Source organism: Balaenoptera acutorostrata, chromosome 20 (assembly GCF_949987535.1).
Source record: "Balaenoptera acutorostrata chromosome 20, mBalAcu1.1, whole genome shotgun sequence".
Lineage (NCBI taxonomy): Eukaryota > Metazoa > Chordata > Mammalia > Artiodactyla > Balaenopteridae > Balaenoptera > Balaenoptera acutorostrata.
Window position 1 is genome coordinate 55,408,743 of NC_080083.1, and position 21,293 is coordinate 55,430,035.

Here is a 21,293-nt window from a genome sequence, read left to right on the forward strand (position 1 = left end):
GAACAAAAAACCAAGATCCCTGCCTTGTGAAGCTTACAGTCTAGCAGGAGGAGACTGACAACTGGCCATAAACATAACAGGCAAGAAATTATATCACTGTTGGAAGACAAGCACTATGGAAAAAAGGAGAGTTGGCGCAGGGTTAAAAGGAGCGGAGGGCAGGCTACAGAACTGAACAGGGCGCTCAGGGCTGGCCTCATCGAGAAGGCGAGATCTGGGCGAAGCCTGGAGGAGGTAAGGACGGGAGGCAAGCGGAGGTCTGGGGGCAGAAGGAGCAGAGGTCCTTCGGGGAGTTTGCCTACACGATCACAGACAGCGAGACAGCGGGCAGGCTGTGCCCAAGGCAGGCAGGACAGCAGAGGAGAGATTAAGAGAAAACACGGCCTCGTAAGCCACTGCCACGCCTCCGGGCTTTTCCTCTGAGTGAAATGCAGAGACACTGCAGGGGTCTGAGCCCAAAGAAAGCATGATGTGATCTGACATACTTTAAATGGATCACTTTGGATTCAGTGTCGAGGATACATTGTAGGAAAGTAATGGTGGAAGCGGAGAGACCTATTAGGTTATCCCAATAATCTGGTCAGAGAAGTTCTTGAAACAGGGTGGTGAGCAGTGAAGACGGGGGGCAGATAAACACACTCGGCTCCAATCTTCGGGGGACACGATAGCCTGGGTCCCTCAATACACATTTCTAAAGTGTTAGAGCGGCCAGAAAAGACGTGGCATATCAGTATTAAAGAAGAAATCAGGCCATCACTTGGCCGCCTGAAGTGCGACACCACCACACCTGCCGCGCTGCCGCTCCGCCCATCAGAAACCAGGGGCTTTACGTGTTGCAGAGCTGCCCTCTCAGACAAAGGCAGCCCTCGCACACTGCTTAAAGCAGCGGCCCAACAACTCTCAGAAGCTCCGCGCCAGCACGCTCCGCGCCTCTGCCCGAGCGCCGGTTACTCACGCTGTAGCAGCAGTGCTCGTTGATGATGACGCGGTTAGAAAACGTTTCATTACGGGCCTCAATGTGCAAAGTACGTTCCCGAGAGTTCAGTGAGTTTTTCTGGATAAAATAAACATAATCGACTCCTGCAATCTTTAAAACAGAAACAGAAAGAAGACGGGTTAATAACACCCAAGAGCAACAGAAGCTAGAAGCATAACTTCATCTTGGTTTTGGGGGACTGCCTTTTAAGGTGTTACCTTTTTCAGCAGTCTAGGGGCATCTATATCCAGCTTGCAGCGCCTTTCTACAACATGAATAGCCCCATCTTCACTCCTGAATTCATTCACAGTGTCACTGTCCACAAACATCGGAATCAAAGGACACGTAGGGAACCTCCTTTCATAGGCCTATGAATAAAATTTTTAAAAAAGGAATTGAACAAAGATGCAACCTGGCAGTCTGTCATTGACAGTCTCCCTGGAATAAAATCATCTCTTAATACATGGCAACATGTTACATCACAGCCATCTTCATCTTTACACCTTAAGCTTTCATTATTTTAAAAAGAAAAAGACATTCAACGTTAATGGACTGGGAGACTCAATATAGTAAAGACGTCAATTTTCCCCATATGGATACAGAGTTTTAACGTAATTCCTATCAAAATCACAGCAAGATTTTCTTCTGTAGCTTACAGACAAGATTTTAAAATTTATATGGAAAGGAGAAAGAACGAAAATAGCCAAAACAATTTTGAAAAAGAAGACCACATTGGGAGGCATCCCTCTCCTCGGTATGAAAGCTTACTACACGGCTACAGGAGTCCAGGCTTTGTGCACGGGTGGAGGGAAAGACGCACAGGTCAACGGACAGAGCAGAGAGCCACAAGCTGACCCACACAAACATGCCCAACTGACTTTTTTTTTTAACAAAGCTGCAAAAGCAATTCAATGGAAGAAGGATGGCCTTTTCACAGCATATTACTGGAGAAATTACACACCCATGGGCAAAAAAAAAAGACCTCGACCCCTCGACCTAACCCCACACCTTACATAAAAATTATATCAAAGTGGATCATGAACTTAAACATTTCTGTAACATTCTTGAAATCACAAAATTATAGAAATGGAAAACAGATGAGTGGTTGCCAGGGGTTAAAGAAGGGTGGGGGGTGGGAGGGGAGTGGGTGTGACTACAATAGGGCAACAAGACGGGGACACTTGGGAGATGTTGTGTGCCTTGACTGCATCATGTCAATATCCTGGTTGTGATGATGTACAACAGTTTCCCTGGATGTAACCATTTGGGGAAGATGGGTAGAGAGCACATGGAATCGCTCCATAATATTCCTTGGGAATAACATGTTATTAATATACTATGAGTCTACCATTATCTCAAAATGAAAAAACTTAATTTAGAAAAAAGAAAGAAAAAGACTTGCTACATAATTCGTCCAAACTTTTAGAAAATGTACTTAGGCACCAGATTTAGTTTGCTCTGTAGCAATCTGTGAATATTACTGAACTAAAGATACTGTTGAATTCACACTCAAACCTAAGCCATCCAAAGGATCACAGGTGTGCAAAAACAGGAAACCATAGGGCATGGGATGACAAAGTGTCCGGTTGTAAGAAGAAACCTGAAAAAGGAAGCCCAGGGCTTGCCTCGCAGTTCTGCTCCCCCTATAATAAGGGACGGTACCGTGAGATGCTGTCGTGTTAGACTGACAGACGCCACTCCCCTCTTAGGCGGGAGTAGAAACGGCGGCAAGGGGAATTGAGACACCCCATCTTAAATTAATGACAACCAAGCACAGATTTAAGGAAGAAACTTACGGTGCTGAAAGAGTAATGCAAGTGTGGAAATGGCACCGATTGCTCTGACTGCACTTCTAACAAGGTGCACGTAGTTTCAGAGCACCATCATACTAAAAAAGTTGGCCTTCTTGGAGAAGTTCCCTGACGTTCCCCTTCAACAGGCTCGACCATTTGAATGTAAGTATACTCATCACACGAGTGGTCACAGAAGACCCCGTAAAACACCAGAGTGACCTAGCAATTCCTCCACCCAGGATGTTCACGACCATTTCATTCCAAGTAATTCTCAGTTTTCTGGTATCTTATCTTCTCTCCATAACATTATAAAGTTACCCCAATCTCAAAAATGTATGCTGCCCTCCTGCTGTCTATATATTTATACTGTACCAAGCTGGGCAACATGGGAGGGAGGGGAAGAGGAAGCGGACAGTTCGGGCAACGGTGTCAGGGAAATACACAAGAGTGTCCTAAGGATAAGCAAGTGCTGTAAGGGCTTAAGGAGAAGAAAACACACAGCTTAGAGGAACAGAGGGACGGAGGCTTCGGAAGGCTTCCAGGGAGAGCAGGCATTTACACCGGGCCTCAAAGCATGGAAAGGGCTGTTCATAGTCAGTGATGAGGGGAGAGCACTTCCAGGAAAGAGAACCCAGGAGCGCGACTTCGAGGATACCTTGGGGTGTGAGCACAGAACCACGGCCGGCAGAGGAGGGAAATGGGGGCCTGCAGTGACGCCGTGACAAGGAACATCCCTGCTCAGCACCAGCCACGTAGCCAGGCCCCGAGAGCACGACGGGGGTTGCGGGGGAGACCAGGACCAACAGAAAGCCCCGCCCTCTTCTGCAGGGAAGGAGGGAACGCCACCATGTGACCAGATGGTCAGGAAGGGAGGCAAAACCCACACGGTGACCGATTACATTTGCTTTTTAAATGTTTTTACTTTGGGAGTTGAAAATATATTCTTCATACTTATGTACTCCCCGCCATTCAAATATATTCTGAATTCTGTGACTGCTACCATGGGATGATAAATCACATGGTAATTCTCTTAATGCAGATTATAATAAACAACATTTAAGAAGTTTATTCAGCTGCTGAGATCGTAACATAGATAATTTAGGCCTCCATGAGGCCCTAAAATTTGTTAGTATTAAGTACTGCACACACAAACAATTCTAGAAAAAAAAATTGCTGACTATCATTTGTTCTACACACTAACACTGTCTAAACTGACTTTTAAATTTTACTACATTAAAAAAAAAAACTGGCTTTGTCCATTCCAGCACTATGACATATCAAGAAATTGAGAATACAAGGGCTTCAAACAAAACAATTCTTTTTAAGTTACATAAAAGGTAGAGTATGCACTTAGCAAGAAACAACCTAGGCTCAGATCTCTCCTATTTAAGTACCTATTATATATCATTTTCAAAATACCCACATCTTTAAATTCTTGAAATAGAGTGGTCAGCATAAGGCATTACCCACACAAGCTAGCCCTGAATTTAAAACATAGTAAAAACTTTCCATTCCCTGTAAAATTATCCCTCCATGTAGACTCATATTTGCAGAGACATTCATCTGTACCTCGGTATGCCCCAACCAAATGGCATTTGAGGTATCCAGGCTAACGAGCCACTAACACAGGAATCGGTATGTTCCTCTCCAAAGCTCTGCCGTTGTGGAAAGTGGTTAGTAAGCATCTACCCTCCTCCCTCCACATCCGTCACCCTGCCACCAGATGCAGGGTGACACTCAGCCACAGGGCAGAGACCAAGTCCTTTTTCTCTTTGATTATCCAGGAGAACAAGGACCTTACTCAATGCCTAGTAAGAAGAGAGTCACTGTTCAATAAACATTTTTTGAAATACGGAATAGAAGCTTCCTAAATAAACCAATGAATTCAGCTATTTGCTTCTGTGCTAACTTACCCTGGCCTATCTTTCAGAGATATGTGAGGTTAATGAGTCCTGTGTACAGTTAGCATAGAAAACCCTAACTTTCTAGAGGGTTAAGGAAAAGGAAAACTGCAAGAAGTTGACACAACTTTAGTCTCTGAAACTGCTTAGGATACCAGTACCCTAGTTTTTCAGCATGAACTACAACCTATAAAGTTTCTGAAGCCTCTGAAAAATAGCAGCATTCTGATTTTATGAAAAACATTAATATATGTTCTAGCTCTATCCATAGGAAGGGCCTAGAAGTGACGACACCTCAGTTGCAATGAGCAAACTTGGCATCCAGATCTTCTTTCCTAAATACCATTCCCTACTAAAAAGGAAGCTATGCTCCTTGGAGAAATGGCTGATCACAAGTCTGGAGCAAGGAAAGGTCAAGGTTAGTCTGAAGTATTTCTTACCAGAAATCAAGGAAGTGCTCAATGACTGATGGGGAACCAGCCTGAAGGGATTCCACTTGCCAATCCCGGGATAATTTGAGCACCAGAAAGAAAAAAGGTGGTAAAGCTTTATAAATCATATAGTGATACTCAAGAAAAATGGACAGGGGAGGAAATTTTACAGAAAAAGATCACCTAATAGTCATAGAAGGAATGACAGAATTAGAAAAATCATCATTCTGCAACCATCAATTTATAATAACTGATTCAGGCAAGGATCATCAAAGGTTTCTACAGAAAGGTAGTTGTTGGAAGATACCACAGTCTCAAATTATCGTCCTGCCGATCATTAGTGACAAAGGCACAATGGTACCTCTATAATGGAAAGATCTAGTAGACATCACCTTAACCAAACGATTGAACTTGGGACAATCTGACAATCCAATGGTTGCAATGGAAGGACACACAAACCCACAAAGTCCTCATGACGCAAACGGCAAACTAAAGGTAATCATGAGGAGCAATCAGACAAATCCAAATTATGGAATATTCTACAAAATAACCAGCCCGGACTCTTAAAAAAGAAAACCTGTCCATGTCTTGAAAGATGAACAAAGAAAGCAGGGAAGTGTCTAGAATAAAGACAACTGAAGAGACAGGACTATGGAATGCAATGCTGTCCTGGTTCCTGGATTGGAATAAAAATAGCTCTATGTACTACATATTAAATAATATTATTCTATCAATGTCAAATTTCTCAGGTGTGATAATGATGACAGTTATGTAAGAGAACGTCTATTCTTCAGTATTTAGGGCAAAAGTGTTAATACGCAGCTTACTTTCAAATGGTTCTGCAAAAAAAAAAAAAAAAATGGTGTGTGTGAAAAAGCGAGATAAAGCAAATGTGTTAATTTACCTGGGTGAAATGTATACAGGTGCTCGCTATACTTTATCAACTTTTTTTTTTTAATGACATTTGTTGTTGGCTTTTTAAAAATATTTATTTATTTATTTGGCCGCGCTGCGTCTTAGTTGCGGCACACAGGATCTTTGTTGCAGCATGCAGAATCTTTAGTTGCTGCATGTAGGATCTAGTTCCCTGACCAGGGATCGAACCCAGGCCCCCTGCAATGGGAGCGCAGAGCCTTAGCCACTGGACCACCAGGGAAGTCCCTTTTTCAACTTTTTTTTAATAGAAATTTTTCAAAATAGAAAGTTGGGAAAAATATTAATAGGAAAAGGTAACCCTGGGGGGGAAAGTCCATGTGTAAACCAACAGTGCTTTTGCAAGTAACTGATTAAATACAACATTGTCACATTTTACACGTGAAAATGTACACCAATTTTAGGTTTGCCCACAGCCCTAGCCCAAGGCACACCTGCTCCTCCTTGTGGGGCCTCCTGCCCGGGGCCGTGCACTGCAGCTCGGAGGAGACGCAGGCCCAGGGAGCTCCAGCTTATGGTTTTTCAAGAGAAGCCAGCAATCCGGATTTTATGAAGCTTCCCTATTTTTATAAAACCCTGTTTGGGCCAAAGAGCCCACACTAGCAGGCCTTCAATTTTATCTCAGCAGGAAGAAATCTCTAGGAGAGAAGTAGGAAGAACCCCATGTTTCAACGCTCACCAGGTTCCAATCACTGCGCCAGAAGAGCAGAGGTAACTTTCAAATGTCTTCTTATTTTTTTGCCAACTATCTGCAATATTATCAAGTCATTTCCTAATCACACTTGATATTTAACAAATACAAAAATCAAGAAAGGCTGAACAAAAGTAACTCTTCCAGAAGTAATTTCTTCAGAGGGGGAGAAATGTTCTTTGATGTCTCCTCTTAAAAGGAAAAATTACTTTTGGAAGAGAAATAACCATTGTAGTCATTTGCTCACTCTTTTTGTCTAACTTAGCGATCATTTTAACGGTAAAAGCAGCACTAAAGCCTTTTCCACTTGCCCCTGAGAGGAGAGTTGCTTCTGGGTAACAACTCCCGCCTACCTTCCTACACCCACTCTTCCTCTTTCAAAAGGGATTTCTGAGCCTGCAATTTGGGAGCTTGGCAACAGTACTTTCGGTTTTTAACCAACCTTTGAATGCAATTGTGACATATTAAAAGCTAGTCCTGTGCTAAAGAAAACCATATTTTAGTGAAGACATTTCAACTTGTGAATTAATGAGCTTAACATTGCATAGTGCCAGGAAAACCCATTTAAAAGAAATTCCATTTAAAGAACCTACCTTTCAGTTGAACTATGTTCATAACCAATTTAGCCAACAAACTAAGCCAGTTGCTTTCCTCCAACTTGGCTATCCTGTGGCACCAGACTTGACCCTCATAAACAGATAGGCTTCTACCCTGGAAAGAATCAGTAAGTGAAAAAGCTAACCATGGCTTAAGTCTCTCTTAGAAGTTGCCAGTGTTCAAAGAAATATACAACATATCAAGAAAACATGGCAGGGGCTTCCCTGGTGGTGCAGTGGTTGAGAATCTGCCTGCCAATGCAGGGCACACGGGTTCGAGCCCTGGTCTAGCAAGACCCCACATGCCACGGAGCGACTAAGCCCGTGAGCCACAACTACTGAGCCTGCGTGTCTGGAGCCCGTGCTTTGCAACAAGAGAGGCCACGACAGTGAGAGGCCCGTGCACCGCGATGAAGAGTGGCCCCCGCTCTGCGCAACTAGAGAAAGCCCTCGCACAGAAACGAAGACCCAACACAGCCAAAAATAAATAAATAAATAAATAAATTTATTAAAAAAAAAAAAAAAAGAAAACATGGCAAGTTGACCAAAGTCCCTCAGAGTTATATTTCTACAATTCACGGAGTCTCAAAACAACAGCTACGTAAAGAGGGCCTACCATAACGCAGCCCTAGGCTAAGGTTCTGGAAGACACTCGAGTGGAAGACACAGAAACACACGACTGTACACAGGGCAGCAGAGAGGCCCCAGGGAGAGGTGAGCAACACGGAAGGGGCTGTATGACAACAACGCCCCGGCCGGGTGGTTCCAGAGGCTTCTCGGAGGAAGTAGGTCTGGCGGGGGTCTTCAAGGGTGGGCAGCTTTACAGAAGTAACCCGAAGAGAAGGAAACATCCCTGGTGGGAGGAACAAGGAGCAGAACCAAAAGGAAGCCAAGCTGGACGAGCCCCAGGGAGGCCGCCAGGTTCCCTGGGAGCAGCTAGAGCACGGGGGTCGCTGCCCCGACAGCAGCAAGCTCCACGTCTGTGGCTGAAACTCAAAAGCAGATAAACACCCAAGCTAATTCCACACGTGAAAAGTGACAAGTACCCAGGGAACCCGGGGGCCCTGCACTGCACCTTGTCACAATTCAGCCCTCGGTGGGCCCTCGCACTCCACCTCTAAACCGAGGTTCCAAATCACATGCCATTTGTGAATAAATGTGTTCATACTTAACAAGATATTGATAAAACCAAAATTTGTAGAAATTTGAGCCCTTTTAAAGAAAAGTTATAATCCAGTTAGTCATGATATACTTCATTCATCCAAATACTTATTGACAACCCAACCAGATTAGCTATTTTCAAACCAGTACAAGACCAACAAAGGAACAACGGTAAAACGGCACACACAAGTACATTAGTAAGTGCTATATTTAACCCAAAGTCATCTCCCTCAATCACCAGTCTTCAGATAGACCAATATACCAAATCATAACAACAGGCTGGATACCCACTGGTAAAATCAAACAAGAAAATATAATTATTATTCTAAAACTAAAAAGATATATATAAAAATTTAATATACTCCAAGCCATTTCCCTTTAAGATCAAACATATCTGAAGTTTAAATTATGAATTTCATCTTAGACAACCTCAAATTCCATGGTCCTGATAACACACTTTTTTTAAACTAATTTTTATTGGAGTATAGTTGCTTTACAATGTTCCGTTGGTTTCTACTGCACAGCAAAATGAATCAGCCACACACATGCATACATTCCCTCCTTTTTGGATTTCCCTCCCATTTAGGTCACTGCAGAGCATTAAGTAGAGTTCCCTGTGCTATACACGATGTTCTCATTAGTCATCTAGTTTATACATAGTATCAATAGTGTATATGTGTCAATCCCAATCTCCCAATCCATCCCACCCCTCCCTTTCCCCCTTGGTATCCACACATGACACACTTTTTCCAGCGGTAATAATTTAGTCTGGAAAAGACTTGAGTTCAACCTATGATGCCATAATGTCTAAGGAAAGGGCATCTAACAGAATCACATAACCCAATAAGAAGTTGATTTCTTTTCTAGAACCTTCTCGTTGAAATGTGATTTTGATGAATATTGTGGAGGGCACAATTATAGCTGAAAGAACAGATGGTGAACGCATTGCTCACATACCATGCACCAAAACTCTTGCAACTCCAAACATTTTAGACAGTTTTACCAGGAACGTATCCCTTTCTCCCAACACGCACTCTCACAGTGCACAATGATATAAACCAGCTCTGTTTACTTTTGATAAATGAGCCATTTCAACATACATTACTCTGTACAACAGAGGGGGAATGCGCAAACACTGAGAAGAAACGTGGGGAATTTTGCACCAACATGTCACAGTTTCTCTCACTCATAAATCCACTCCTTTGCTTCAACAGTCCTAAACATGAAATATTTTTGTTAAAGGATAAGAAACTTCAGAACTGCTTCTAAAATCCACATCTTTTCTCTTGGGAAACAGCACACAGACTCAGGGCATTTGTGCCAATTGGCATGTCGGGCCTGCATGAAGGAAAGTCACTACTTCCAGTGACCGTCTGTGTCCTCCGCCCTTCACTCACACTGGACTCCACCTTTACCACCTGCCCCTTAACGGACCTTCAGACGACTATTAGCAGGCAACAGTGACACAATTCTAAAGGACCTGGTAAAAATTACCCACAAAATCAAAAGACTTCACATGTAAAAAGTTTTAATTCCACAGAGAGGTCAATAATCTGATTTATCCATACTATGATATTTTTAAATAGTATCCAAAAAGAAAAAAAAACAGTAGTAGGGTTTTTTTGTTTTTTGTTTTATTTTGGTTGCATTGGGTCTTCGTTGCTGCGCGCAGGCTTTCTCTAGTTGTGGTGAGCGGGGGCTACTCTTTGCTGCGATGCGCAGGCTTCTCATTGCAGTGGCTTCTCTTGTTGCGGAGCATGGGCTCTAGGCTCACGGGCTTCAGGAGCTGCAGCACGTGGGCTTCAGCAGTTGTGGCACGTGGGCTCAGTAGTTGCAGCTCACAGGCTTCGTTGCCCGCAGCCTGTGGGATCTTCCCGGATCAGGGATCGAACCCATGTCCTCTGCATTGGCAGGCGGATTCTTAACCACTGCGCCACCAGGGAAGTCCCAGTAGTAGGGTTTTTGACCTCTTAAAATATCTGGTTCGTGATGCCCATGTACTTGACTCTACTCCAAAAGGCAGCATTCTTGCAGATCTGAATGACAAGTGGGATGGAAGTGCTCTGAACCCAAATTCAGGGCGATGGTCTCTTCCCGAACAGCCACACAAGTTGTTCCTAGAGAGTTCTATCCATTTTAAGATTCTCTACCACAAATTTTCCTAATCCTTTGGGTCCTAGAAACAAGCACTAGTTCATGACCTACCCCCCCCCCAAAATATCAGTGAGCAAAGAAACAAAGGAGTGGGTACAACAGAGCAGCAGGCAAATATTAGCAAAGAACTGGGATGTCACCCATAAAGCATAATTGGACAGTGCCCGGCACCCACTGAACTCTCCCTGCAACATACAGTGAATTGTGGTTGTGATTTTACACTGCACATACGACAGTCACGTGTCCTGCTAACAAACTGTTCCTGGTTCATGGGAAATGTCTACATGTCAATATTTTATAATGTTCAGCAAGGAGTACCATGTCATCTAAGTATCTGAGCCATCGCTATGAGGTCAAAACAAGGAGGAAACAAAGAATTCTGCTTAGAAGAAAAAGAATCATCTAAACCTACTTACAAACTGGCTTGTTTACATTGGCTAAAGCAAGACTAGCACGGGGCTCTTGGTTTAGATACAATGCACAACAGGAAGCCAGTCTCAAGTGGGCCCTGGTTGAAGACGGAGCAGACATTACCCCTTCTCTCCTTGCCAAACCTGACACGTATGTGGATGCTGTATCGTGAAAGCTGTGACTTAGCGAGGCCTTCCAGAATATTGTACCTCAAAGTTCTTGTAATGTGTTCCTCTTCAAGAATTTCCAGGCAAGACCACCTGCAAACTTTTGTTAACACAATTTAATAGACTGACAGAGTTACTGGGTTTTCAAATAAAACTCAAAGGATAATCAGTATGCTTGATTAACTGCATCTTCTGCATTTTAATTTAGATTAGAAAACTATAGCCACCCGCGCTTGTCCAACTGTGTCACTTTCTGAAAGATCTCAAGATTGACATCTAAGTCCATAGCCTGGGCGCTCCATACTTCCAGTGGGTTTATTTTCTTGAAGATAATCACTGATGACATTTCTGACTGGCTTATCTGGGGTCATCTGTCCTTTAAAGCACTGTCACTTGGTGCTCTATGTCAGAGGTTCCCAAATTTCGGTTCACAGCACCCTTGGAATCTCAGCAACTTTTTCACAGTGCCCCAAGGCCAAAAGAAGTACCATTTATTAGACTATTAGGTCCAAACAATTTAAAAAGCATTTGTGTCTTAATAACTTAGTAACCATTTGAGAGAAATAATGCACTTAAGTTGAAGGAACAGATGTTTTTGTTTCATTCCTAAATAACCAGAATTACCTGAGGGTGTGTGCACCTCTTAAGAATCGAGCTGGGACCGCACTGCTGCCCTAACTTCCTGCTGGACACCAGCTCCTCTGGGGCACTTGCCTTTTAGCAGAGCAACCACTGCAACCCTGGCTTCACCAAGATGTCACACCATCAAGGGAAATGCAGTGTGATCCTGACCCGTGAACTACCTTGAACTAGGAGTCTGCAGTGTTTAAGAAATGTGGAGTATCCCTACGCTTCCTCAAAACTTAAGAATATCCCATAGCACTGGGGTGCTCTGGGGTGCTCTGGGGTGCTCTGGGGTGCCTCAGAACACAGTTTGGGAACTGTGGCTCCGAGTGCTTTGAATTTTATTCATTCATTCACAAATCCCTCTGCCTATAAATACATTATTCAAAATGCAAGCAAATGAGCTTCAATCCAAGTGATTATCCTCTACTATCAAACTTTCAAAGGGTCCAGTGTTCAAGTTAAGTTTCCAATTTCTGCATAAAGGCCTTCAAAAATCTAAGAGAGGGGTGAGCAAACCTTTGCCATAAGTGAAGGGCCAAATAGTAAATATTTTCAGCTTTCTGGGCCAGTCTCTGTGGTAAATATTCAACTCTGCCTTTTGAGGACAGAAACTGCCACAGACAATATGTGAACAAATTGAGTACAGTTGGGTTCCAATAAAACTGTATTTATAGAGACTGAAATTTGAATTCCACATACTTTTCACATGTCATAAAATAGTCTTTTGAATTTTTCCCAACCGCTAAAAAATGTAAGAATGATTTTTAGCTTGTGTACAAAAACAGACAGCAGGCCATCGTGTGCCCACTCCTGATCTAAGAGATTAACTGTAACAGGTTCCATTTAATTATCTTCTCACAAAAATTCAAGAGTTATTTTAAATGCCAACCAGTCAAAATTGTGAAGGACAAAAACTTGAAATAAAATAGAAAGGACTATAAAACCAATGGACTGTCACTTACTGTACTTGTACTTAACTGTTCTCCGTTATACAGCAGGGTCCCAACAGATGCACATCTAACTTACATACACAAATTTGACTATGTACATTTAACCCAAAAAAGGAAGTGGGGAGGAGGGGAGAGGAAAGAATGAATGTGAATAATGAGGGTAACTCCTACCATTCCACTCAATGAACAGATGCGCTCCAGAACCATCTCTTCTATAACCTGCAGCCACCAGCCACATGCAGCTATTTAAATTTCATTAAAAGCAAATAACATTAAAATTCAGTCCCTCAGTCTCACTGGCCACATTTCAAGTTCAAGAAGTTGCTCTGATCTTCTTGACTGACTCACCATGAATAACTTAAATCTGCAGCAAACATTCTGACCTGACAACTACACATCTCTGTCCTCGTTACTGTCCTTAGAATGTCTGTAAGGCTGTGGTGGCACATGCCCGAAATAATAAGTCTTATGATAAATTTCTTCTCTCCATGAAACCCAAGAGTCATTCATACTTGTTGATAAATGAATCTAGTATGAGTTTCAAATCTGTTTGATCAACTAGGCTTTTTTAATTAAAGACTTTTGTCTAGAAGCAGAATAGAAGGCTGCGCTATCTATTTAAAATTTTCTGGCATCAGAGGGAAATTTTTTAAAAAACAGGCAGCCTCTGAACGCACACCAATCATAAAGCCAACTTACAGGTAAACATCAGCTAATTCTTTCAAGGACAGCTGACTGAGGTGGCTCAAAGGCCTTTCTGAAGAGATTCTGGGGGCACAGGGACCACTGTCAGGCCACCGGCCCTGCCCGCCTCTGGAAGCCACACCTCCCGCCCCTGCAAGCTCCCTTCCTGTTCAACTCTTCCCCCAACTTTACCCACTGTATCCCTCCCTCTATAGCTCCCCAAGACTTAAAGATCTAGTTTTGTTTTCTGCCTAGACTATAACCTCAGTAACTGGTTTTTTCTCTTTTTCTTTTTCTTTTTTGGTTTACCGACTGAAAAGTATCTCTTTGTTTTCTAGTTTACAAGTATTAATCCTAACTTGAAAATATATGATAGGTTTTACTCTTGATTCTAACAACCAAAATATTAGAAAGGTACTACTGAATCAAAAAGTATTATCTTTTTTTAATGCCTATGTTTTCCACTGCAATGTATACAAATAATGGAACACTCTTCAGCAATACAATGTAATGAACTATCTTTCATCCACAATGAATGAATCCAAAATAATTATGCTGAATCAAAGAGGCTAGACAAAAAGAGTTTATGATTCTATTTCCGTAAAACTCTAGGAAATACAAACTAATTTATAGTAACAAAAAGCAAATCAGTGGTTGCCTGGAGGTGGAGGTGTGTTGGTATGGGAAGAAGGGAGAAATTACAATGGGACATAAAGCACTTTTGGGGTGATGGATATGTTCACTATGGTAATTATGGTGATGGTTTCACAGGTATACATATGTCAAAACTTATCCAACTATGTATTTTTAAAACATATAGTTTATTATTTCTCATTTACACCTCAATAAAGTGAAAAAAGCAATAAAAACATAAATACATATAGTTTTAATTGGCAGGCCAACTCAGGGAAGCATTTCTAATAGTGACCAGTATTTCCTGATAAAGAAGCTTGACTCGCCATCAACAGCACAGCTGGAAAACTCAAGGTTAAGTGAAAAGGAACGCAGCATAAAGGCTTTATTCATAATTGCCCAAAACTGGAAGCAATCAAGATGTCCTACGAAAGGTGAATGGATAAACAGACTGTGTGTGGTACATCCACACAATGGAGTCTTATTCAGCAATAAAGAGAAATGGGCTATCGAGACACAAAAAGACATGCTAGAAACTTAAATGATTATTGTTTAATGAAAGAAGCTTGTGTGAAAAGGCTGCAGACTGTATGATCCCACCTATCTGACGCTCTGGAAAAGGCAACACTAGCGACAGAATAAAAAGACCAGGGGCTGCCAGTGCTGGAGGGGAGAAGGGAGGGATGAAGGGGTGGGGCACAGAGGAGTTATAGGGCAGTGAAACTACTCTGTAGGACACTGTCCTTGTGGACACGTGACATTATACATTTGTCAAAACCCACAGGCCTGTACAACACAGAGAGTGAATCCTAATGTAGACAATGGACTTTAGTTAATAATAACGTATAAACACTGGCTCACCAATTAAAACAAACACACCACGCAAGATGTTAATAATAGGGGAAGCTGTAGAGGGGTATATAGCAACTCTGTACTATCTGCTCAATTTTCTGTAAACCTAAAACTGCTCTAAAATCTATTAAATATGAAAAAAAAGAAAGGGATCAAGTAACACCTTGGCCAAAGGTAAAAGCCTATTAACTACCTGTGGTATAAGAAAACAAAAAGAAAAGAAAAAAACTTCTTCTAAGAAGAACCTAGAGAAATCCGTAACATCATTTATTCAACAAACATTCGCTCCAGTGCCCATGACAGGCACTGCAGAGCAGGCACCGGGGACGCAGGAATGGAAGGCCAGGGCCCACCCTGCCAAGAGCTCTCACCAAGGTGGGCAAGGGGGAAGGAGCAGCACCGCCTCCCCACGGCCATACCATAAGCAGGTTCATGAAGAGTAACGCATGTACTGGGCAGACTCTTCCTGTGAAACAAGTTTCTCCCCCCTTTAAAATGAGGAAACAGGGGCTTCCCTGGTGGTGCAGTGGTTAAGAATCCGCCTGCCAAGGCAAGGGACACGGGTTTGAGCCCTGGTCTGGGAAGATCCCACATGCCGCAGAGCAACTAAGCCCGTGCGCCACAACTACTGAGCCTGGGCTCTAGAGCCCATGTGCCACAACTACTGAGCCCGCGCGCCACAACTACTGAAGCCCACGTGCCTAGAGCCCATGTTCTGCAACAAGAGAAGCCACCACAATGAGAAGCCCATGTATGGCAACGAAGAGTAGCCCCCGCTCGCCGCAACTAGAGAAAGCCCGCACGCAGCAATGAAGACCCAACCCAGCCAAAAATAAATAAATAAAATAAATAAATTTATTAAAAAAATATAATAATAAAATAAAATAAAATGAGGAAACAGAGGAGGAGAGAAGTCATATCCCGGGATCTGAACCCAGGCGTGTCCCAGAGCAACGTCATGTCTCAGAGCACAGGCCCTGGAAGAGAAGACCCGCCTTCAACCCCAGTCCTACCATCAGAAGAGGGCCTTGGGAAGGTTACTCAATTTCACTGAGCCTCAATTTCTTCATCTTCAATTCACCTTAGTTTCTTCATCTTCTTTAATGCACAGAATTGTGGAAGATTAAAAAAAGAAAATGTAGAGTGTTTAGCAGCCCTGACATGGGATAAGTACAAAACTCAAAAAATGTAGCTACTGTTCCAGGCTGCGCACAAACTTCTCAAAGACAAAAGTGATCACTAAGCAAAGACACTGCCACCCACAGTCCAGGAACCAACTTGGCTCTGCACAAAAAGAGGAAGAGAACCTTTCTAATGTGAATGGCTTTAAAAACTAAACATTTTCATTTGACATTTACCTTCTCTACTATACTTTGAAAATGCACCCCCAAAATCCATGTGTTCACCAAGCTAAAATGATAATTATATCCTCCATGGCCCTAAAAACACAGGATGTAAATATCATGAGGCTTGGTTGGAAACTAATTATCTTAAGTTTATAATTAGCCAACTGAAAAAAAGAAGGAACTAGGTGTAAGTAATATCATATAGGTCTCTTTCCTTCTTTAAGGAAAAGAAAAAGCCAAGACGGGATAAAGATAGAGATGATACTATTTCAATTTAGGCACTGAGTAAAATATTCCCTCTGTAATATGAAATACAAGAAACACATGGATTTAGTTATATAACTCATTAATTAGCTAGATATACTATACTCAGTTGCTGGAAGCAGAAAATATGGCCCCAAAGATAAATGACCAAAGCTGGGAAGAGAACTTTCATAAAATAAATGGGGGGAAGGGGAGTTGCTGAGGAACAAGATGTCCTCTGAAAGGTTAGGGTTACAGGTAGCCCTGAATCAGGCTTAATGCTAATGGTATCAACATCTTCTGCAGAATGAACAAACACAGTATACTTGGAAGGGAAAGAACTCGCATCAGGAAACGAATTGCTCAGCTCCCATCACGGCCTGAATGAACGTAAACATCAGACCGCTGTTCCCACAATCCTGGAACGTCATCTACTGTTCCAAGGACAAAAGCCTTCTCTGGGTAACCTTGCACAACTGTCTACCTGAGGGCGCCAGCACTCATGGCCTCACACTATTTTAAACGCAGAGCCCCTAGCGACTTGCCGTCCACTCCCTCCCTGCCACCCCTGCCGCCCAATTACCAGGTATTCACCTCAGCCACACAACAGCGCCCTTCCCCTCCTCTCCTCCAGCACTGTCACTTCAGGACTCAGACACAAACCAAGGAGCCACACGGCAGAGCCACACAGTAGAGCCAACGGAGAGCCCGGGCTGGAGTATCACCACGCCTTGATTTGAATCTCAGTGGTACCACCTACAAGCGCCAGCCTTCTGTTACAGAAAAGAGCAAGAAAGGCTGCGAGCCACCAAAGGTGGAGCATTAGGGGGAAAGCTTACTGCCCAGCCGGGAACCAGGTCAGACACAGACAGATCAGAGGGAGAATGAGGCTGCGGGAAGAGGACTGGGGAGGAACTTCAAAGCAAAGACTGCAAACTAGCCCTGTCCAGAATCAGGAAAGCCAAGGGTCTGAGCGCTGCCTGCGGAGGGGCGAGATCCGGGTTTGCCTGGAGGTGAGCCAGCTGCAGGCGGTCTGGGCTTACATGCAACCGGATCAGAGCCACGTTACCTGGGCCGTCTGCACCACGGTCAGTAGGCGAGGCGGCCAGGGCAGGGACGGTCACTTGGCAAGCAATTTAAATCTCAGTTTCCTCATTTGTAAAGTGGATTAAGAGAAGAGCCTATCCCAAAGGTACAAACTTCCAGTTATAAGCTAAATAAGTCCTGGGGATGTTAACTATACTGTATTGTACATTTGAAAGTTGGTAAGAGATCTTAAAAGTTATCATAACAAGAAAAAAAAATGTGTAACTGTGAGGTGATGGATGTCAACTAAACTTAGGGTAATCATTTCACAATATGTACATAAATCATTACATTGTTAAATGAATACAATGTTATACAGCAATTATATCTCAAAAAAGAGGGGGGAGAGGGGAGAAGAGCCTACCCCACAAAGCAAGTGTGAGCAATGAATGAGATACTGGCATACAGCACCCGATACATGCTCGTCATTATTCTTAGGTCTTTTAGAGGCTCTTTAAGTGTTTCTTAAATGGTGGTTCAGCTGTGAGACCCCCATCTGCCCACAGGGGCCCAGGCAACCAGGTCTCCTTGAGGGGCTGTATGCCGTCCGGTTGCCCACTGCATGCTCAAGGCCTAGCACAGAGGAATGCCCAACCAGTCCCCTCCAGGAGATAAGATAAGAAGACCTCTGATGGCAGAACTCGTTTTGAAATTGTTTCCCATCCCCCTATGGCATCCAGGCCTACTTTGCCTTCCCATTACATGACTAACATTCTCCAACGAAACTACCTTAAAAGTTTTAAGCTTTGGGCTTCCCTGGTGGCGCAGTGGTTGAGAATCTGCCTGCTAATACAGGGGACAGGGGTTCGCGCCCTGGTCTGGGAAGATCCCACATGTCGCGGAGCAACTGGGCCCGTGAGCCACAACTACTGAGCCTGCGCGTCTGGAGCCTGTGCTCCGCAACAGGAGAGGCCACGATAGTGAGAGGCCCGCGCACCGCAATGAAGAGTGGCCCCTGCTTGCCGCAACTAGAGAAAGCCCTAGCACAGAAACGAAGACCCAACATAGCAATCAATCAATCAATCAATAAATCTTTAAAAAAAAAAAAAAAGTTTTAAGCTTTAAGTTAAAAACATGACACAGTTGTATTTGAGGGCCATTCACAATCTAAAATTTCCTTCATGAAAAACAAACATGACCATGAGAATCACAAACATAAAAAGATATTTTTTTCCCCACCATTCCCCTGTATGGTGACAAAGCAGAGTCAAAATGTTTATGTTGTGTTAATTTCCACAGATTTAAGTCAGACCCGGAAGTTGAAGACACTGCTATCCCTATTTTCTATTCTCAGCCTCACCAGTCAATACTCAATTTTAAGTCAAAGAACTATGACTCCTGATACATTGCGCGGAAGGGCTGTCCACTATCATTGAAAACAGTTGAGCCAACAAGCCACTCAAGTGAATGTTTATCTCCCTCCCCAACCTCTGGTTGGTTTCAACCTTGGTTGTGTGTCAAACAAAACCCAATTTAAGGACCTAACTGATTTGGATTCATGAAAGTATAGCAAAATCTATCTCAGAGAAACGGTTTGAGTAATGTACAAACTCCTTTTTTTTTTTTTTTAAGCAACTTTTTTTTTTTTTTTTTTTTTTTTTAAGATTTCTTTATTGACTGATTGATTGCTATGTTGGGTCTTCGTTTTTGTGCTATGGCTTTCTCCAGTTGTGGCAAGTGGGGGCCACTCTTCATCGCGGTGCGCGGGCCTCTCACTATTGTGGCCTCTCTTGTTGCGGAGCACAGGCTCCAGACGCGCAGGCTCAGTAGTTGTGGCTCACGGGCCTAGTTGCTCCGCGGCATGTGGGATCCTCCCAGACCAGGGCTCGAACCCGTGTTTCCTGCATTAGCAGGCAGATTCTCAACCACTGCGCCACCAGGGAAGCCCCAAACTCCTTTTAAAAGATAAAAGTTTCCTTGGACCTTTAATGTTAACCAGTTATTTTTACTATAATGTTACTTAAATATGTACAAACAAACTGGGCAAAAACTCATACAATTATAAAATTCAAACTATCGATATAGGGACTTCCCTGGCGTTGCAGTGGTTAAGAATCTGCCTGCCAATGCAGGGGACACAGGTTTGAGCCCTGGTCCAGGAAGATCCCACATGCCGCAGAGCAACTAATCCCGTGTGCCACAACTACTGAGCCTGTGCTCTAGAGCCCGCGAGCCACAACTACTGAGCCCGCGCACCTAGAGCCTGTGCTCCGCAACAAGAGAAGCCACCGCAATGAGAAGCCTGCGCTCCGCAATGAAGAGTAGCCCCCACTCACCACAACTAGAGAAAGCCCGTGTGCAGCAACGAAGACCCAATGCAGCCAAAAATAAGTAAGTAAATAAATTCAGAAGTGGGTTGATGGAGGAAAATGGCATGAACCCCACCCCACCCACAGTATCAAGGCCTCCCCCGCCAAAAAAAAAAAAAACTAACAATATACATTTAACGGGAAGGATGACAGTTTGTTGAAGCTGAATTCCTCCTTCAACATGAATACGGAACTGATCAGCAAGGCACAGTTGCTTTCAAACCTGGCAGGCCCACACCAAGGGATGCTGTTTGATGATTCACCACTCCTGCCACTTTTCGCTATTTAAACCTGTATTTGTACAGCCCCCTGTCTGTGAAGTAACTTAGCTTATACTTGGCTCAAACACATCATTTACATATTAATTCCACCTCTATTCTTTTTGTATTTGCTTTCAACCATTAAAATAGTATTGTCTGGCAAACAACCGCAATCAAAAAATGGGCAGAAGACATTTCTCCAAAGAAGACGTATAGATGACCAATAGGCACAGGAAAAGATGCTCAACATAGATAACTATTAGAGAAATGCAAATCAAAATTACAACGAGGTAACACCTAACACCGGTCAGAATGGCCATCATCAAAAGTCTACAAATAACAAATACTGGAGAGGGTGTGGAGAAAAGGGAACTCTCCTACACTGTTGGTGAGAATGCAAATTGGTGCAGCCACTATGGAAAACAGTATGGAGGTTCCTTAAAAAACTAAAAATAGAGCTACCATATGATCCAGCAATACCACTCCTGGGCATATATCCAGAGAAAACCATAATTCAAAAAGATACATGCAGGACTTCCTTGGTGGCGCAGTGGTTAAGTATCTGCCTGCCAACGCAGTGGACATGGGTTCGAGCCCTGGTCTGGGAAGATCTCACATGCCGCGGACCAACTAAGCCCGTGCACCACAACTACTGAGCCTGTGCTCTAGAGCCCGTGAGCCACAACTCCTGAAGCCCACGTGCCACAACTACTGAAGCCCGTGTGCCTAGAGCCCGTGCTCCACAACAAGAGAAGCCACCGCAATGAGAAGACCACGGACCACAACGAAGAGTAGACCCTGCTCGCCACAACTAGAGAAAGCCCATGCACAGCAACGAAGACCCAACACAGCCAAAAATAAAATAAATAAATTTATTTTTTAAAAAAAAGATACATGCACCCCAATGTTCATCACAGCACTATTTACAACAGCCAAGACATGGAAGCAACCTACATGTCCATCGACAGATGAATGGATAAAGAAGATGTGGTTTGTGTTTAAAAACACACACACACACACACACACACACACACACACACACACACAATGGAGTACTACTCAGCCATAAAAAAGAATGAGATAATGCCA

General features: G+C 43.3%; 1 protein-coding gene across 3 annotated transcripts in view; it reads right to left on the reverse strand.

Annotated features, from left to right (window-relative positions):
* The window catches only part of SEC14L1 (SEC14 like lipid binding 1), a 51,545-nt gene that overhangs the window by 14,721 nt on the left and 15,531 nt on the right, over positions 1-21,293 (reverse strand). For 2 of the 3 annotated variants that reach the window (XM_057536163.1, XM_057536161.1), the window contains exons 3-4: positions 1,195-1,344; positions 956-1,087 (exon numbers count right to left, since the gene is read on the reverse strand). In XM_057536163.1, coding sequence (XP_057392146.1) covers positions 956-1,087; positions 1,195-1,344 — 282 coding nt within the window. Of the gene's footprint in view, positions 1-955; positions 1,088-1,194; positions 1,345-15,973; positions 15,991-21,293 lie in introns of those variants that run through there. The other variant, XM_057536162.1, reaches the window with a different exon arrangement.